General features: G+C 32.3%; 1 protein-coding gene across 1 annotated transcript in view; it reads left to right on the plus strand.

Annotated features, from left to right (window-relative positions):
* LOC108776365 (uncharacterized) overlaps nucleotides 1–22061 on the plus strand; it is a 141264-nt gene that overhangs the window by 53440 nt on the left and 65763 nt on the right. Inside the window, exons 3-4 of the mRNA XM_018542964.1 lie at nucleotides 13469–13659; nucleotides 15738–15927. Coding sequence (XP_018398466.1) covers nucleotides 13469–13659; nucleotides 15738–15927 — 381 coding nt within the window. The remainder of the gene's footprint in view (nucleotides 1–13468; nucleotides 13660–15737; nucleotides 15928–22061) is intronic.

The following is a 22061-nucleotide window of genomic DNA, read 5'->3' on the forward strand; positions in this document are numbered from 1 at the left end:
CATTGACACGAAAAGCAATATCTTGGATGAATGTAGAACGACAATTACCTTTGCGATCGTTCAAATTAATGATAAGTCGACCAACTTGACCAACTTGCTCCAAGTACAGAAATCCAATATCATTGCTCCATGTGAACACGTTTAACTTTTAAATGAATAAAAACAAGATTATTTTCCAAACTGAAAAATTTACTTTTTAATTTAATAAATTTAAGTAATTCTTGTATGTTTTATGTCTACTAAATATATTTCAAGCAGAATACAAATAGTATGCAGCAGTAATTATTATCATAATTTAGAAAAATTAATTGTACGAGCAAAGAGGAACAAGTCAATAAATTTTAAATATTCACATATATATATAATATATGTATATATATATGCAAGTTGTGTTGAATATATTTGATCTCGACTATCTCAGAATTTTGTTTCATATATTCTGCATACAGCATTATTATTGAATCCGTAAACAAATTAAAAACTAAATAAAGTTTTAAAAATAATACAGTCCAGTTATTCTTTCTCTTTCTTTTGTTGTATTACATACCGCAAAAACAAACATATTTGAAAATTATGATTTTATAGTGAAAAGTTAAATGCTTAACCGTGTAAACTTTTAAATATTGCACATAGGAAAAATAAAAAGAAAGAGATTTTTTTTAATGTAATGAATTAAATCAATATTTAGAGTACATTGTTTCGGAAATAATACATTTTGTTAAATACTAGTAAATCTTTCAGAAGAAGAAACAGAGAGTAAAAAAAATATCTCTAGCACGATTAAAGATACATTAATACTTTGAAAAGAACGTTTTAATTTTATAAAATAATTTATAAATGTGTAACGTTTGTCACAACTGTAAACTATAATATCACATTTGTTTTAAAAGCTGTTTCACGAAACGTTCTGCCAAACAATAAATGAATAAAGATTAATATATTAAATGAGAGAGCTTTCGCAAACAATTCAACATTTACTTCTTCTGAAATTATATGTTTGACATTCTGGACAACTGATATTCTGTTTCGTAATATTTCGCGATATGTACGTACAAAGCAATGTTGGAAAATTTACGAATTTAAAGATTTACCATGGAAAGTAAGAACTTTCTAAATGTTTTAGTGTGATATTTCATCCCAACAGATTAAAAATTGAATCAGTCTTGAAAAGAGTGAAAATATTTTCACCCTTGAACAAGAATAACAGATTTTTACTTTTTAGAAGTAAAATTTTGTTTTTTTTTTATTGTAAGAATTCACTCTTTTGGAGTAAGAGTCACTCTAATCGATATAAAGTCTCGTTCCAAAAAAAGGAAATTTTATTTCTTTTGAAATGATTCTCATTTTGAAAAAGTGAAATCTTGCACCAAAAAAAAGTGAAAATGTACCACTCTTGTTCAAGAGTGAAAAGTTTTTACTCTTTGTTTTGAAAACTGGTTCAATTCTTACTTCAAAAGATTTATAGAGAAATATTTAATTTGGCGTTTTTGTTATTTTCTTAAAAATACCTTTAGTCCAAATTGGTGTTTCTCCTTGCCATCCTACATTACGTAGTACATTTGATTGCATTATAGCATCTGATTGGCTCACCCGTGTACCTATTCGTCGATCTATTGTCTCAACGATTTAATCCTGTTCTGCGAATTAGTATGCGCGATCGAAGCGGATTCTCTCCCTTTTGATGTATCACAAGGTCTAAAGGGATCTATCATCAGTCTACAAGATCTGGTGCAACGACCTTCGCGATCCTTCGAGTACTACTAGGTTAATTACTGCGGCAACGGTAAGTCCTTTGCCGCGTAACGTGATCTTATATAACGTAATGCAATTTAATGCTCGTATAAGATGGTTAGAGTGTAACGCTATAAATTTGGGGTCTAAGAAATTGCGACCCGAAATGCGTGCATAATCATCTCGTATAAAAGTCACAAGTGATTTATCTACCGCAGAATTCGCAGCTAATAGCCCTTAGATAGTGTTTGTTGAAAGCTGATAAGTTTATGAATCAGAACAAAGAGATCACAAGATTCATCATGTTATCTATGTCTTTTCATTTAAAATGCAGAAAACAATTGGCCTCATTGTATTACACGTTATAAAACATGTGTACCAAAGACTGATTCTGTATATATGTATACACACACACACACACACATATACTATATGTGTGTGCTGCGCTCATTTTTTAAATAAAATATAGTTATATAACAAATTATAATTATATATTTTTCCATAAAAATAAGTTTACAATTAACGTTACATAATTGCAAACTAAAGCAATAGCCTTTTACTCTAAAGGTAGTCATATTTTTCTACTTTACCTTTTGTAAATTATTAGCGTCATTCACGCGAATAATGTTATATCTGAGAAAAACATCGCTTTAGAAAATGATTATCTCTATAGAAACATCGCTTTGCGCAGATGATAAAGTGATAATATTACACAAGAGTCCAGTACAATTTTCTCATAAGTAAATGTTATAAGTATAATGCGGATTCTAAAAGGGATTGCATCTCGAAGCTGAAGGTTAAACGAATCGAAAACGAGGGGTCGAAGAAAATGTCAATATCGTGGCGAGCGTTGTGGAGCAGCTTATGCGTGTGTGTCGATTCCGCCGCGATATCGCGCTTGAGCTTCCGCTCCGTAAGCTCTTCTGACCATTTATTTACCCCTCTTTACAGATGCACCCGATGTTGAACTTCTCTTGTTGTAATATCCTGGAAAAACGCAACATAGTAAAACGTATAGTTTCCAAAGAAAATAAAAATTTGAAGGAAGACATTTTGATTCTACAATTTTAATGCCACAATTTAGTGCTGTAATAAAAGCAAGTATGGTTCACGACATAATTTACAAAATATATTTATGTATTTATTTATTTTATAACCATAAAGTAATGTTATAAAAATTTTTTTGTTAGCAACAAATAATATGTCAAGCATTATTAATACGTATCAATTTTTTCTCTCTTTCTATTACAATTATTCCTCTAATTATATTTTGAGTGTTTAAATATTAAAGAGCATAGACGCTATTAGAATAAACATTGTTTATTTTAAATCTACAACCTATGTTGATTAATCATCTTTAATCATTATTGTTACAAACTTGCAATGCAAAATGTAGCTGAATATTTCTTTATTAATGTATACACGCAAGTTGTTGGTCAAAAACAACCTCGAGAGCGTCAGATACTCGCATTTATCTCGAGAAGGTTTTTACTCTTTCATACGCGTCTGGTCGGCCACCGAAAACATCGTTTAAACGAAACTTTGAGCCATCTCGTTTTTCTGTCAATTTGCAAGCCGCATGGCTGTTAAAACGCCTCGAAACGAGTTCAAGCACGCTAATTTACGGACGAATTACCGAACAGGCGCTCTCATTACGCATCCCGCCTTCGGCGCGCATATTCGCTAATTACGATTGAAGGAAAATTCTTGCGGATATTTTCGAAACATCAGCGATTCTTGTAAATTACCTAAACTATACGAATTATTTTGAATAATTGGCCCAGATACAATCCAGGTTAGTTTCACATAGAAAATTATTAAGTAAATGCATTAATTTATAAGTATTAGATGATCGGTCAATTAAATGATATAACTTTGAATATTTGGAATTAGTAACAATCAGTATAAAATAACTGATATATGTTTGTCATTATTTGTAATTATCTTTAAATTATCACAATTAAATAACTTCATACAATTTTATTGATTAAAAAAATTGCACAAAACATTCAAATAATTACATTATTATATACAGAACACTATTTTACTATGTAAAAATGCATTTACCAGTAAATAAAATATTTAGATTATTTATTCAACGTATTAACTTTACAATTAATTACAAAGAGAAATTGTACGGTAAACGTTAATAAAAAATTTAAAAAGTTTATAATTTTAACAACATATTTTTTTTACGAAAAAGGAATATACAATTATATAATTCACATTTTTAAAAAATTCATGAAAAACACGATGGATGAAACGTGTAATTTAATCGTGAACTGAAATGTTAGTTTGCAATTGGTGATGTTAACGCTGCTCTCAAATCAAAGCAAAGTGCGATATTCCCGAAACGACGATCGTACAAATTAAGAAATGAAAAATTAATAATACGGATATAAATTGTACAAATCTTCTCGAGTATTAACTTGCTTACGGTGATTATCGTAACAAAAATATCCTAATATCATAGTAATGGTCTATTGAAATTGCAGTTCGAATAACAGGCTAAACTGCAGGAATTTCTAACGTATCTTCATTCTTCCACTAAGCTAGTTAATCTTGCATTTAAATCCGCGCATGAAACTTCTGAAAGTGTTTTTTCATTCTGCATTTGTAGATCTTAATTTTTCTAATTACATCTGATATTTTTGAAAGATATAAGTGCGAGATTTAAAGGTGAATGGTAGTTTTTAAGCGTGAATAGAGAATTTGAATAAAATATCACTCTTTACCAGTTGAACCAATCACTTCCTGATAATAAGGTTGCCTTAATTGGCAATCTTTAAATTATTTTTAAATTACCATTAATTGTTCCTTTGTTATTATTTGGCATGCTTATTAAATAATAAAACTTTAACTATATATGGTTTATTCAAAAGCATTTTTATCTCTTTTTTTGTAAAACTATAATTAAAATGTATAATTAAAATGTATAAACTTTACAATTATATTTTAATTATCCATTTTGAAATTCATCTGAGTAAAATGTGAGAAAAAAGTAATACATTTTATTAAAACATTAAAATTTTATTAAAATTATATGAATAATTTTGTTGATTGTGTAAACGCGTAAAGAAAAAAATTAATACAATTCTCTCAAAATTTAAACTTTTAATCTTTTCGGAATAATTTCTTCCAAATTTAAACGCTTTAGCAGGTAATTAATCACGCAAATAAACATTAATAGATGCTAATAGCACGTCAGCAAAAGAAAGTAACGCACTAAAAATTGTCTCGTTCTTGCCATTTTTTCTTACTCGCCTTTGTCGCAGCCGGTGTTGCCATAAAAGCTGGGCGCACGTGAATCGAGAAAACTTATGCGTGTGCCTTCGTGGCAATCACATCAAAGTGAAAAGCGTCGTTGATGGAGGAAGCGAGATAAAAGGTGCTACTGAAAGAATCGCGACGTCTCTTCCATCTCCGAAAGAGGAGCAGTAAATTAATTTCATCGCGCGTTTAATAAACATTGCCAGCTGCCATCCGCTCGCGTGCAATTAACTCTGTACAATTGCGATTATCCGACGAGACGAAGTCGAGTCTGGTTCCCTTTTTCATTAAAGACGTAAAGGACTGTCTGGGGAAGGATAATCGAAGAAGGGCGAATAAATTTTAACAAGTGTTTGATTCTAAAATAAACTGAATAGAATATTTAAAAATTTATATAGAACAACTATACATCGTTCAAAGTTTAAAATGTTAAATTTATGTTATTTATGGAATACATTTTTTAAATTTATTTTTAAAAACGAGATAGTAGATATGCTTTTATGTTTTTACAGCAAACTCTTCTACGTTTTTGTTATATCCAATTTTACGCAATCCCTATCCAATTAAATTTCATAATCTGCAAAATTGTGTAATATATGACAGTATTCTATCGTAAAATTATTTTCTTTCTTATCTATTTTTCCAATTTTAGAGAAAATTGCACGTAAATTGCATTCTCACACTTTACCTTCGATTTTCATTCTCCTTTATTGCGTGCTCAATAAACAGTCGCGGGTACGCAACATCGATTGATGCAATTAAGTCTGTGTAATTATGATTTTCCACGAGAACAGCAGCGGTTCCACCCTCTTAACGAGAGCGAAGTCGTCGAGAAGTTCAATAACCGAGAGAGAGGGAGAGAGAAGCAAACGTCGAAAGATGGCTCGTTGTGACTGATTAAACATAGCTCCTACTTACGTCAGTCTAGTAACTCCAGTTTAATTACAATTATTTGCAATAATTGGCAGAAACTTCCTCAATCAATGAATGTGAATTCTGTCATTAGTAAGAGAGGATATTTTACTATGAAATCATATTCTTTGAAAAAGATTTAGTTTTACTGAATTAAAATTTTTGTTGGAAATCTGTACTCTGTGGTATCCTTACATATATATATATTATCTTTTTATTTAGAGAGGAGAGTAAGTATATTTAATTATTAGTTTTATACTTTGCGCATAATTAGCGGTGCACATATACAATAGTATGTCGAGATATTAGTTATAACGCACATAATTATTATTCGATTATACTCGTAATCAATATGATACGCACATAATCATTTCTATTACTGAATATAGAATTGGTATGACTGAATTGATATTACTGTTTTATTGATGCGGATCGCGTAATACTCGACAGCCAAATTTCAGACATATTGCTCGTCGGCAGTTCCGATAATGACGACCGCGGTAGTAACAAATGTACGTTGACCCGAAACGCCGCGTAAAGCAATTCTAGTAATGGGCATCTTGGACCGTTCGCTTGGGGAGTCGCGGCAATCGAAGTGCCACACGTCGAGAGGGAGGCCAGAACGTCTCGTAAAAAGCGAGGAGGTAGCCCGGTTTCCTCGAAGTGTGCTTTTTGAACTTGCACGACCGACCGGTTGCACGTTCCTTCCCTCGTCGGCCAAGTCGCAGACGTAGGTGGACCTGTATCGCGGGCCATTTGTTTTCACGACGTTGAAAAATGCTCTTTCTTTCGGTACCTTCGCTAGCTCGGCTAGTTCAATGTCTCGACAGCACACCTACACCCAATTCCTTAACTGGCACGCACGTATACGTTAACAAGACCGTGAGGGCTCGTAAATGGATATTCCGTTCGATCATACGGCAGATCGATGAGTGTGAAGTTGAAAAACGATCTTTAATTATTTAATGTAATATATTTAATATTAAGTGAAAATTGACCGATGAAATTAAACACATAAATGAACAATACCGTATTCGGTTAAAGCGGTTCTTTATATGTTTTGAATTTATACAATTTCCAGTTCAAATAAATGTTGGTAAAAAAAAAAAAGATAACGTCGGAATAACATGTCAGTTACGATTTCATTGCGATTGGTTGACGAGCATCGTGTTTCACGTTTCCAGTCGATAGGATGAACGCCTCGCGCATATTATACGAGTTAATGCATTAATTCTATTTCGTGTCATTGCGATGGTATAATACATCGCAAGTCACTTTTCCCTTCGATTTATCGTCCAATTTCATATTTATTAGACGCACGGCCAATTTCCAATTTATACAGCCGTGATTAACGTGCCGTGGGTCCGTCGGCTGTAACCGCCTAACTGCGCGCGCCCACCACTAAGAGGCTCAACGTTATATCCGGCTTAATTGGATTGGGATTAAATTAACTTCCGGCTGTGATAGAGAGAACTTTAATGCGCGCATCTTTGCTCGACATGACTCTCTTATCGTTACTGATTCTTATTTCTCCTACTCATCGTGAATCGCGTCAATTTCCGAAGAAATGCAAATTGTTTGTCTCATTTAAAACTGTATCATAAATCACCCGTTAGTTATGCAAACAATACATTGATAGTATACCCAACAAATCTTACTATTTTCTTTAAAATTTTATAGAAATTAATGAATAATTTTTTTTTAATGTAGTGAAATTTATATGTTTCCAAAAAAGTTCTAATTAAAAACGAAAGGATGTAATGCGTTGTTAATTTTAAAATAAAATAATAACATAAAATAATTAGAACAGCTTTATTTGCGCAACTAAATTTTTTGATAATGCAAAGTAAATTCTCTCTGTTAAATTAATAGAATTTTCGTGCTATTCTGCAGCGAATAATTTGAAGAATTTTGCAGTTATTACGTTTATTTTAAATATTTTATACTTTTAGTTCAAATGTATATTTAATATAATATTTTAAGGAGAACCCTGTTATTATATATATTTTAATCATAACAATAGTTGTCGATACTACTTGAAAATTTTTAGATCGTGCGTTGTTATAATCCGATAATAATTACGTTGCGAATTAAATCGCAAACTAATTTACACAGTCAAATAATGAGCAGTTGAAATGAAGAGGGCGACAGATTCAGACGAGACAGTTACAATTTTTATTTTATCGAGACGTTCGATGTTATTCATTTCTGCTATGAATCTAATTTCGTAACAAATGGATTTTTAATTATATGTGACGATCCTTTTTCATATATACTATTTGCAAATAACACAAAAAAATAAATTGACCCTCCAACCCATTTTAATATAAAACTATAATGATTTATTTAATATTATAACAAATATAAAATATAGGAAACGTCAGAAATTTTTGAGAAATTATAAAAATCTCAAATCAGAAGAGTCGGTATTAGATACTTCGTCGGTATTAGAAAGAATTCGTTATTAAATTTTTAGAAAGTGAACAATCCAGAGAGATGGTTTTCGCATAAAAAGTAAATTAGTTTCTTAGGAAATTGTTAACAAGTGTTTTGCATTATCGCGTTGATTGCGGCGCGGTGCATCTTCGCATTATGTGTCTGCTTATGCAAGGTATGCCAAGCACGTTTTACTAATTGCTCGGTTTCGATATCACATACCTCATGTCGGCGTTATCTATTAGCGAGCGTTATTGCTTTTGCGAATATTCTCTCATTCGAAATGCGATGTACATATTGTAATGCCAACGCGCAGCGTACTTAGTACGCGGTAAAAATTGATCGCGATATATCGCTGATGATTGAAATCAATGAATGTGGAGAAATTGATTAATTGATTAAATAAATCAGCAAAATTGCGATATTGTAGAACTATATTCGCGTTATTGTAGAACTGTACAGGAATGTTTATGAAACATTATTGCTCGTCAGCGAATAACAGAAAAGTTAAACTGAACTATAAACTTATTTTAATTTAAAATTATGATTTATTTCAATATTATTATATCAATAAAAATTAAAAATATGCATTTAAATACGAACGATAAGTAAAGTATAAAGCGTGTATCAGAAACAGCATCTTACAGAAAGAGATAAGTTATTCTTCATACAAGAAAAGACATTATATAGTGGAATAATTAAAATTATCAGATAGTAGAACTAGAAATTAAGATATTAATTCTTTATATATCATAAATAAAAAAAATTTACGAAGTACGCAACTAGATGAGGAAAAACAACTTGAAATATTTGCTGTAAATGAAGATCTATTTTATAATTGATGATCTCACGAAATAGCCTTTTTAGTCTTTTCTCTCGCTGTTTTAGACACTATTTATATGGTAATAAACTTCAAGCACGATAAACATGCTAATACTGTCCGAAAAGAGTAAAAAATTCTATACGCATACCGTTAAATTATCTCAAATTAAACGCGACTCGAGACTCGAGGCCATTTTATATAGTGGCCACAAAGGGGATATAAAGAATTATTAGACATTTATATTGTAAAGTCGAGTACTTGCGTGCGCTTGCTTTAAATCGCTCCCGTAATGGACCTGCGCACCTAATTAGATAGTAATGACTTTATTAGACGCATCCGGAAAATTTACCTGCGCTCGTTATCCCTGCTATAGCAACGGCTAATGTAACCGGCGGATAATTGCAAAGTAAATTCCAAAGTACGCTGCTGGTGCATACAGGTACATGCAGGTGTACGTACATCGCATGTGCGCGAAGGATGCGCCTTTCGTCCCATAATTTCGACGGGTTACCTGTAATCTTACGCGCTAATGAGAACGAAGATGCGTAATTTTCCTCTCTCAGGGTGTTTCGCGACGAAGCGTGAATGGATGGCAGCAGCCCTTTGTCCGCCCGCGAGAAGGCGCGTGCCTGCATCGAAAACGTGGGAGATCTTCCTTTGTCGCCTTCACTACGTCTGCAATTATCTCGGATTAATGCTCGTGCTCGTACTCACTCCTTCGTATCCTCTCTTCCCCTTTCATCCCCTCCCCCTCTCTCTCTCTTTCTATTTCTCCATGTCCTTTCTACTCCTCTGCGACTTGATCGTCGAAGCCGCTGCCGTTCCGTTCCGGTATTATAGTTTCGTGGTATTCGACGGCCATTGTACGCTCCGTTTCAGACAGCCTCTTGTGTTCTAAGTAGAAGACGCATTCTCCGATTTCAGATGCTTGGAAATTTCGATAATGCGCGAGATAATAATAACTATGGTATATTATATCGATGGTTTAATATAAATTCTAGAGTTAATTACTTGAATGTATTGTATTATAAATTAGAACGTTTTTAGTACGTCTTTAGTAAGTATAAAATATTTTTTCAAATAGTAAATGCATTCTGCATCTGCTGTGTTATGCCGAAAAATGGAACGGAGATAAAGATAAATATGAAAGCAGAGAGGTTTTAGAGTAGATTTGTTCAAATTTTTACTTGCGAATAAAATGCTTTTGTCTTTCCATTAAACCAAAGGATTCAATTTCTCAATTGAATAAGACAAAAGAATCAAAATTAGTCTCTTCGTTCAATGAATTTGGACAGATATTCGGATAAATGTTCTTAATTGAAGATGGAAAAAGGGCTTAATTATATACAGATCTGTTTTATGCGATATATAAATAATATTATAAGTAACATGAAATTACAATAAGCATAGTTTTAAAAAGGTTTAAGAACTTGCGACAAATAAATCTGTGTCCAATAAAATGGGTCTTACGTACATAGCGGATATAAAGTGGATAGAACGGAATACATAAAGAAAGGTAGGGAACCTTAATAAAGATGTACTATTATCTTCGTAATCGGATTGCAAAAGTTCTACCGTTTTCAGGAACTTAATGGGAATCCTGAGTGAGAAGAGAGCGAGAGAGAGAGAGAGAGAGAGAGAGAGAGAGAGAGAGAGAGAGAAAAGAAAGATCTCTACTTTGTTCGTTGTTTCATTTCATCAATTAACATCGTGGCCCGGTGAAGGTCGTTACAGACAGCCTTGCCTTCGAGCAGAATTAATATCCGAGAATAATGCGATTACTAAGGCTTCACCACCAAGTCTAGTCTTGTCTTCCACTTCTTAATTCGAATAAAATGTAATCTTTCAACACATCGTAATCATTCGTATTGATAATCAAGGGTATCATTTGATTCGTTAAGACTGCGTGAATTTTTAAAATCTTGCACTCTTTTTTCGTGGAAATATCGAAAGATCTTTTATGAGAAATACACTCGATCAGAAAATAATGTTTCCTATCATTCAACAATATTGTTACTATTTTAAAAGATTAAATATTGGTTTTTTAAATATTAAATTATTTTTATAAAAAAATATTTTTTCTTTTATAGGTAGAAAAAAAAATTGTATTTTTTTGTAAATCATGAAAAATTATTTCTTTTAAGATTCTCTCTCTTTTATCTTTTCTCTCTTCTGAAGATAATTAGGATAATACGTGGGATAGTCTTGTAGAATTTTCAAGATCTCTTTTGTTTTTCTGAATATAGTATAGAGAATACGTGCAAGATAAACATGGTTGATTAATTATTCGTTACACAGTACGTTTACTGAAAAGATTGCTGTTGCGTGAATAGTGATATATGAATACAGATTTGCAAGAAGAAAGGGTTTTAAATGGAATCACCAAAGCAAACAAACGTACTGTTTTCCGGATTAGCTGGGATTTTAGTCGCTTCGTATCTCTTTTTCCGTTTAAATGAAGCAAAAGAGCGCACGGGAATTAGTGTACGTAGGTAGGTAATTACGGGAATATTTGTCGACTAGCAGTTGGATACTGATTAGTTCGTAGACGATTGATGGTTTAAATCATGTTTGATTGGCCGTGGAAGAGAGAGAGAGAGAGACTAGTCGATTCGAAGTTTTCCGATTTCCATTTAGGCAGCGATTGTCTATTGCAAATTCCGAGAAATTCTCGCGGATAATCTCAACGGGAAAAGAAGAAGCTTTGATTAGGTCTGTCAGAAAGTTAAACATTGCACGTTAATAACGAAAGTTACTTTCCATTCGGAGGTTGTAATAAACTTGCGCGATTGAAGCTATACTCTATTCGCTGGATTTTATGAAAATTCCAATTTAATGACGCGTGTCCTCGTTGATAAAGGAGGTCTCTCGCATGTAATATTATGCGCAGGATCACACAAAGGAAGATTAATAAAATGTATGCAAACAAGAAAACGTATAATAATTATGGAATACGCAGTATAGTCAATTTTCGTAATTAATCTGTTAATCACACAAATCTTAAATAGAATTTAAAAATCGTAAAGTTTAAATCTAAATTTTATATTTTAAATCTTGACGTATTCACATTTTTTATTACTTTTAGAAATTATCATTGAACGTAAACAATCTCTAAATTTTTGAATACTATATTATTTTCTACTCTATTTTATTTTTCAATAACAACAACAACTGAAAAATGAAATTAACTTTGGTGCGTTAATTAAATTCAAAAGGAGGCGTCGCCGGGGCACCGGTCTCCTCATAAATCTTGAGAGTCGAGTTCAGTTCCGAAGTTTAATCCTTGAGTTCCGTTAACAATGTGAAAGTGCGCGCGCGATAAAGCTCAGGCTCGCAAAATTGCTTGAAAATTTCCCAAAACTAAATCCTTAGATTTAACTAGACCGCCGAAAACGGCGAGGATCAAACGCTTGCTCGTACCCAGGAGCTTTGTTTTCGACTTCTCTCGAAATCGTAAATTCGATTCTTCACCCCGGTCGTACTAGCGTCTTAAACTTGTTTCTATCGTGAAGATCCTTGCAGCTCACCGTCATTCATTCTCTAAATTTGTTTCTAATTCTGATAGTTTGATGTACTTCTTATAATGAAAGAATGCACGACATATTTTAATGAATTTACAAAATACATTTAAAAGTTAGTGAATTAAATCAACACAAATTAGTACGAAAAACAAATTCCTTTGAAAATATTATATTACGTATAAAACAAATACATCTTATAAATAAAAATTGTATAAACTAACTGTCGATAACAAGACGATTTTATAAATATTATTAATTGTAAAGTTTATTTTAATTTAAGTTTATACATAGATATGCAAAATATAGGAAATGTATTGATATTTTGCGGTTGATATCTCAGATATGGCCGATGCAGCAAGAGTGTTGTTTTAAATATTTTATATGAATGAAAAATTTTGGTATGCAAATCTAGACCAGAATTTAATAAAAATTTATATACAGCAAAAAATGTAAAATTATGGAATATATTATATTGTAATTCCCCAAAAACATTGAATTCAAAGAATTTTAAATCGTTAAATTTCAAATTTTTAATACATTATACATTTCCCGTATTTTTAATGAAATTACAAAATTGTTATCCTAAGCAATAAATTTTTTTAAATCTTTAAAAAAAGGGGGATAAGAAAATTTGATAGAATTTAAAATATTAGGAATTATGAGTTAGGACCTGTATACGGAACCACTCAATTCTTCTCGAATATAACTCGACCGTATCATGTCGAGAGCTCGAGGTTTCGTTGTTGCATAACCGCCATTCTCTCGTCTGTTGCAGGAGCTGGAGAGAAGTTACACCCTCTCAACCCCGGGGGGTAGCAGTCCCGTTTGCTGTCCGCCTTGCAGCCCGCCGCCCGCGCCGGCCGCATACATATCGAGCGCGCGCGCGTCCTCGCGTAGACTCGGCGCCGGAAGTGGCCTCGGCGGTCCCACATCCCCGGAGAGGGATCCCCTGGGAAGACTGTTAAGGTGAGTCACTCGTTCAATGATTCCCTCCGTTCGCAGTTCTCTCACTACGCGAGACTGAATCCTTATTTCTCCGGGGCGAAATCGTTGTTCCCGGTCCAAGAGAGAGTCTAATTCCATTAGACGTGTTTTTGCCTGCCGACGCGCTTATGTTCGCATTGCTCCGGGATGGGATGATGCTCTCGGAGGTTTCATTCGGTACAAGTAGATATACAAGTAGTACCGGTAACGATATAACGAGAAACTTTACGTCAAAGTGCTGTATACTTTAATTAATCTCAATTCTAATTCAAAATTTAATTTTGGCTTATTTTGCTTTTTTCTCTATAGTAATTTTACATCAGATAGATAATTAATTTAAATGTTACAGATATTTGTAATTCACTGATATTTTTCCCAAATCATAAATCTTAATGAGAGAATTCTTGTAAATATTTATTTATTTTATAACTGCAATGCTTTATTTTTATAAATTAAAAAAAAAACGCATCAAATACGCGAAGATTATAAATATCTGTGATTGATCAATTGTATCTGGTGCGGTGTAATGAAAATTGGAAATCTATAAGTGCTTTAAATAGAGTCCTGTCCAATCGGATAAATTAACAAATCTTATCCATGTATAAATGACATAAATTACAACTTTATTTACCTATTATAATTGTATTTATAATTATACATATAAATAGAATTCTGTTTCGAGTTCTGTCGTGAATTGCAGACGACGTAAAATGGATTTTAGAAATAAGAATATGTTATCTATATTATACAATTTTTAAAATACGCCTTACAATTTATAAGTTCATTTTATTTCTGCCGCCTTGAGTTTCTTATGTAACACAATTTATATAAACATAATTTAATGCTTCAATGTGCACAGTTCTGCAATTGTAATTTTGATTAGTCTAACATTGTACTAATCAAATAGTAATTGTGCTTAATTCAATTTTCTTTAGTATAGTGTAACCGATATTGCAGTTTAAATTTAACATTAGTTAAACTCTGGTTTAATTTAATCGACGTTAATGAAAGCAGTTCTAGAACAGCGGACGCAGGTATGCGGGATCATAAATGTACATAAAAGCATTTGTGCGGGTGAATTAAATTTGCTATGTTTGAGAATGTTTTGAGCGAACGTGACGAGAGAGCGACGTGTACGTGAGACGGATATCCGGTCTAATGACTTCCATAAAATCAAAACAGACTTCTATGACCGATCATCTGGAAGACATAAAAGTCTCGCGAGCTTTACTTTCTTCTTCCCATCAGTACGTTCTCCTCCTGATTACTTTTATAGCCCTGCGGGCTTTCCTGCAAGATCCATCAATCTATATGGCGCGAAGTATACACGAATGCACCGTCCAACATTTTGCTCGTACTATCATTTTGTCGTCTTGGGAAATTTACCGATCACCTAGCAAATGGGAGGATCACTCATGTTAAATTGACACTGTTCCTTGTTTTCCATGAGTGATATTAAACCTTCACCTTTAGTTTTTTTTGCTGCTGTATTCATTGAGTATCAAATTTGATTTAGATTTTGACGCTGTTTTCATATCTTTCTTCTTCCAAAAATGCGCATTGCTCACACAATTATGTTATATTAATATAAAAAATAATATTATAATATATATAAATCAAATAAGTATGGAAAACGCTAATATAGTCGAAATTAGATTTTAGTATCTAATAATATTTTTATATATAAATTTTAAATACGTCTCTGAGTTATACTATGCTATTACTACGTAAAAAAGTGAAATTTTATGCATAATCAATTTTTTCAAGTAGAAAATTTGCCGGAATTTTTGACTCCGAAAGTTATTAAAACATTCATCGTTATTATTACCATGTCCCCCTTATACTTTGGACATATTACTTATACTCTGAACAATGCGATATTTTGAATCTCGCGATTATCAGTTGCCATCTATCTTGCTTGGAGCACCAAAACTATTTCATCAACCCTTGATCCGTGCCCCTCGGAATCCGGCGAACCATCGCTCTACGACTTCGCTCGAAGAATTTCCGTTCTATACGGCCCACAGATTGAATAACCCCACCGAACCCTATCGTTGCAGATTCCTGAAGACCTTCTACAGGGAGTTGGGCACTCGCGATCCACCCCATCTACCGCCATGGGCGTCCCCGCTACCGCTCGGCACCCTCTGTCCGGCGCACTTTCAGCCGCATCTGCAGCTGGTGCACAAGAGCGAGCAGGAACACCGTCTCGAAAACATCAAGCCCGACCAGATCTTCGCCCCCGTCAGGGTAAGTGTAATTAAAATCCAATAATTGTGTTATATCGACGGTTCAAAGCACAGATATTGCATGCCCAGAGGCATACAATTTAATAAAAATTTGAAGAGGATGTTTTATGTAAGAATAGAGATTTTAGGATAAAAAAATGAAAATAGTACAAACGAAATATCACACTTACATCATCAATATTTATTCTTTACTTGCATCCTTACATATTACATAAAAAATTCTTGATAATATGTGATTTACTTGTCGTATTATGTTTCTAAATATAAACATGTATAAGAGGGAGGAATATGTTTAAAAAAATTTAAAGAAAGTTAAATTTTTATTTTTTCGAAAACTGATCATTATGCATAGAAAGAGAAATAGCCTAGAAATACATAAAATTTAGGCAAAAGCGTCGGAAACTATTACGTTGTTGAAAAAACAATTTACTTAATCTTTATATATTTCTTTAAATAGTACTAATTGTAAGTAAATATTGTATTAAATATTTATTTACTAAAAAATGATAGAGTTAAATCAAATTAATGGTTTTTGAATAATTATATGTTTAAATTTAATAAATATTTACTTAGAATTATTTAAGCAAATATTTATTAAAATTTGGTATTTTCTTCAATGTGCATTACGTCATAAGTAGAGCAATGGATTCGTACATTAAACAGATTTTCGGTCGACGCTACAGGACACACATACGAGTTTTCGCGGGCGTCGCTCTTTATCAGAAGGCCGAGATCTTTCGTCGGCAGCCGCGAATTTGCATGATATCGACTCCGTAATTGCGCGGACGAGCAGCAAGTCAAGTCCCGGATGTCTAAAGAAACCGCAAGGGAGTTTCCTCCGACGACTGTCGAAAGCTCGTTTCGTTGTCGTCGCCGTCGTCGCTGAGCAAGTTCTCTCAGAAATGTGAAAGCCAAGTTGGTGTCCTTTAAAGTCCCAGAGCGAGAGTGAGAAAGAGAGGGAGGGTTGAAAAAGTTCCGCGAACTTCCTTCCCTTCGCGATTCGCTGTCTCGAGTTCTCAATACAAGACCGTTCGACTTCTTGCACCCTCCGGTCTCTCGATGCAGTCTCCTGTGAGTGAAATGCCATGACACTCGAATCGGCACGCTCGCGATTTATGGTCGCAGTTGCTTTGACTGCCGGATAGTTGTTTTGATTAAATTGCGTCGAATCGATTTTCGCGGATGAAAGGATCGTCACATTAAATTGGTCAGCGGTTTACGTAATCGGTTTATGTAATTAGTTTTGTTTTCATTAAGTCAAAAAAAAAAAGAATTAGCGATCATGAATACAAATAATGTATTTGTAATAGATTTAAACAACTTTCTTTAAACTCTCATTAACAAATGTTGATTAGCAGTTGATTAATTTTTAGTGATAAATTAATGATTAAAGATAGAAAAACTTATTATGAATATATAAGAAGGTGAGTGTAGAGAAAAAATGATATTGCGAATATCTATAAGAGAAAAGTTAAATTGAAAATTATTTTTCAATTAATTAATATTAATCAATTAATAGAAGAACTCCAGTTATTTAGCTCTAAACTATTATACAATAATTATCAAATTATTCATATATTATTATGTAAACTATAATTTTAAACAGGATCCTTGCTCAAAATTATCCATCGTCATCACGCGGGACAATACCACATCGAATTTATTAAAATTATAATTTATATTAATAATATATACGGTTAAATTCATAATATCAAATTATACCCAATTGAGTTGTTTTTAATCATTTGCGTAGTTCACAACTGCTGTTACTTAATATGTCATTAATTTATCTAAAATAATCGAGTTAAACAATTTAACACAAGAAAGTATATTAAATTTGACTTAAATTTTATTTATTATTTACATACATTGATATAGACGTTGCTTACTTTAAAACTATTGTATAATTATAGAAATGGATTAATTTATATTTTGGATTACGTGGAGGTTAAAAATAACATAATGTTATTTAACCGAATTATTAGGTTATATTTAAGGATTAGGTTACCTTTGCTCCTTTAATATAATATGTAACAGTATATAAATGTTAATTATTGTAATCTAAAATCAATATCCTTTAAATAAAAAAAACTTCTACATACATATAATTGATAAAATAATCATCAGTTTAGTTAATTTTTTCTTAAGTATTCGTAATTTTTCCAGTCTCTCCTACATTAAAATTATCGAAAACATGTAATAGTATTGCTTGCTATAATCACGTGTTTAGTGTGGCTTTAAACATAGATATATTGAACTTATCATATAAATTATTAGGTGCAAGAAATGAAAGAATTATCACTATTCTAATATACTATATAATAGTATCTTTTGCGTTTACCTACTGTTTGCAATTTTTCTATTCTGTTTTATTAAAAAGAATTTAATAAATTATTAAAATCAAAATTTTAAATTTCTCAATGTTTTGAATAAAATAATAGATATAAAATCTAACAAATTGTCGCTTAAAAGTAAACACTGATTAAGTGGCGATCGAGATGTAGACTCCTAAAATTCAGATGAGTTGTAATATCCAATTCAGACAAATTGTTGAATGTATCCGAGTTCGATGTCAACGTGCACGTACGTGGCACATCGATCACACCGAGTAGTAGCAAGGGGTGAATAGCGGCTCCTTGCGCAGTTCTCACGTCTTGCAAACGGTCGTTCACGTTCAGACGACGATAATATCTCCGTTGCTCTAACTCTCGTTCCTCGGATAAAGGGGATTTTGATCGCGGCGCCGAGACGCTGATCGGTCGGGCCTCTTCTTTCTGCATCGCGTAATGAAGCATTGTTCTGTGGAACGATAAGCTGTTAATATTTCCTCAAGAGCTGTTGCCCGCGTTCTTTCGTCTCACTCAGATGGAAAACCGCGATGATAGCTTCTATCGGAATACGAGAATAAAATCCATATACTTTTTTTGTTTCTTTTCATCGAAATCTTAAAATTACTTACACTGATGTTATAATTATGAACAAAACACACAATGGTTTTTAGAAATATGTATATAATGCTTTAACTATTATTACAAATGGAAATAACGGTTATGAAAATATAGAACAATTGTTTTACATTACTAATTAAGAAATTGTAAGTATTAATAAATTAAATCATTTTATCTTGTATTATCTACAATATATAAAAAGATATTAATTTAAAGTCTATAAAAAACTACGATTGTTTAATTATTAATCTAGTTATTTTTATTATAGATTAAATCTATTTAAAATAATTAATCTGTTTATTATTTAATTTATTATTTTACGTATAAATTAAGAAAAAGGTATATATCTGAGGAAACATTTTATTGAAATCGAAAATCGATTAAAAAACGATTTTCCTTATCCTGTTTTAAGAGATGTGAGCTTATTATCATTGATATCACATTCTTTTTCTGCTTGTAAAACTTGTGTCTCTTGTTCGTTACTTTCAATATACATATATCCCATTGTGACTATGTAACGTAAAGAGCCACAAAACGCAGACAATGCGCCACGTCGCCCGGAAACGCTTGCGTCAAAAAATGAGCCTCATAACCGTCGAGACATACGTAGGATATGTAGGGTAGGAAAGAAAGAAGATATGCAAGTACATAGACCGGGCTTGGGAAACCACATACGTGTACCGGTGGCACGGGAATGAATCCGCATCGTAAAACCGATTTGTTTCCACCGTGAAAAAAAACGAGGACAGAATCACTCTTTAGGAGCCTTAGAACCGCCAAATATAATACATTCGCGTTCGCAATTCGTCATGCTCCCCAATTTTCTCGCCTATCAAAAATTAAAGAATTGACGTGAATAAATATTGTGCACATAAACGTAAGAAAAAACAGAGATTTTAGAAAAAAAAAACCACTTTTTGAAAATATCTATATAATATCTAATATTGTATTTATTTAAAAATATATTTGGAAAAAAAGTCTTTTAAATTATTATTTCATAAATTTCTACGACTTTTAATGTGAATTGTTAACTTTAGTATGTAAAATATTTTTCACAGAAAATGTGTTTTTTTTAAATATGATAGGTAAATACGAATAAATACAGTAACTTTTATTTTATTATAAATAAAATATACTTTAAAATAACGCTATTTATTTTTTAAATAAAATATTGTTTTTTAAATACAAGCTTTGTCATAATATCATGTTCAATTCAATTTTGTTAAATTTTTAATTGATATTACGTGGACAGTGTGGCGCATATACTCGTGTAATTCATTATCTCACGATTTTTCCATATTTTAATAAATAATGCAAGTAGTTACGTTCCTTTATACATAATCAATTTTAAAGCGTTAAATACATAGCGATTACGTACGTTACATACGTATTTACTACATAATACTATATATAAACTACATCTTTTGACAAACAATTTTTATTATTTTTTCGCTATGTAAATAGAACGTGGTTTGTTCGTTCGGGAATATGCGTTCTCAAATTTATCGAAGTATTCGTCGATAAAACCGATGAAGAATCAGTGTATATTGCGACCAAAACCAACACACGAGTCCCTGAGAACTGAACATAACTCGTGGAAAAATCCTGTTGCCGTTCACCAGGTTGCCGGAATCAAAATACCGAGGTCGATACTTGAAAAAACGAATGATTAAGACTCTCGAATCGAGCTGTTTGTTGAAGTTTTCAACAAAAATATCGACATGGTGTCGACTTTGTTTATTTCACAAAAATATAACCGTTGTTTCCGGTTCTTAAATTGTTAAAAAAATTATGGCGATCACTCACAAAAATGTGCGATTATTTTTATTATTATAAATTTGCATGCAATGAAGAATAACACGGCCACTGTTCGTTAATGGACATTATACGTAAAAATTGACATTTTTATACAATCATAAAATTGCATCGTATAGTAATTTTAACAAGACATAGACGAAAAATATTTTAAGAAATAGGAAAAAATCAATTAATGTCGATATAAATGGAAAGGGCAAGGAAAATGAATAATTGAGATCACTAATCAATGAGGTTTCGCGATATGAGAGCAACGAAGAGAAATGCGTTAGGATATCATCATAAATTTCACATAATCTAAAAGTAAAAAATACAAAGAATTACATCAAAAGTATCGACGTTACGGATAGGAGCTACTAGGTTTGCATTTTATTATTTTAGAGATTTTCTACGGAGACGCCGACGTCGCGTTTGTATATTCCGTCGGTTCGCGCGGTCGGATCGATGATAGATCGGTGAAGGGAAAGAGGACGATCCCGCCGTGTGTGGAATCGATCCACGTCCAATCGCTGGCTGCCATTTCCGATATATACGAGGACGTATATCTGAAAACGTCGCGACCTGGCTGGCACGATCCCGCGGCGAATCTTTCCCATCGCGTTTCTTTCCACGATATGCTCGTGAAGAGACACATCGCTCCCGTAAAACGTCCTTCGCTTCCTGTATCACTGTCTCCTTAAATTTCCCGCAGCGGGATGAAGCGCGATATCTCTTGTGCTATCGCATGAACACGGTGCGCACTGATCTTTTTCGCTAAGATTTGTAGACATACTGCTATCGTTTTCAACTCATCCCTCCACGAATTTGTCGTTGTGTCCAATTGGATCACCAGGGGAAATCATTGGCACTAACGTATGTTGCATTAATATAAGTACTTATTGTTGCATAATAATTAACGAATGTATAATGATTATGCAATGTAATAATTTAATATAATATTATGTATTATATTAAATATGTATTAATAAAAATTAATTAAGAATTACATGAAAATTACATATATAGTTTCCACATAATTCACATTATATCTAAGTAATATACAATATGAAATATTTATATAATTACAATGCGAATTAAATTTTATTTACACGTGAGTGAAAAATGCCATATTCAGTCAAGACAATTTTTCGTGTTTAATAATATTTCTATAAAATAAAATTTCCAGTTCAAGTAAACTACTGTGCGTCGATTATTTGAACTGAAAATTTTTTTTAAACTGAAAATTATATTTTACTAAAAATATTATTAGACATAAAAAAAATTCTCTTAATTGAACATGGTACTTTTCATTTGTATGTGTTTTATCTTGTCAATGATTTTTCGTTTAATATTGTTTAAATTTTATTTCCCTTTTTAGAATTCCTGTCGAGGA

The sequence above is a fragment of the Cyphomyrmex costatus genome, unplaced genomic scaffold, assembly GCF_001594065.2.
Source record: "Cyphomyrmex costatus isolate MS0001 unplaced genomic scaffold, Ccosl1.0 scaffold36, whole genome shotgun sequence".
Classification (NCBI taxonomy): domain Eukaryota; kingdom Metazoa; phylum Arthropoda; class Insecta; order Hymenoptera; family Formicidae; genus Cyphomyrmex; species Cyphomyrmex costatus.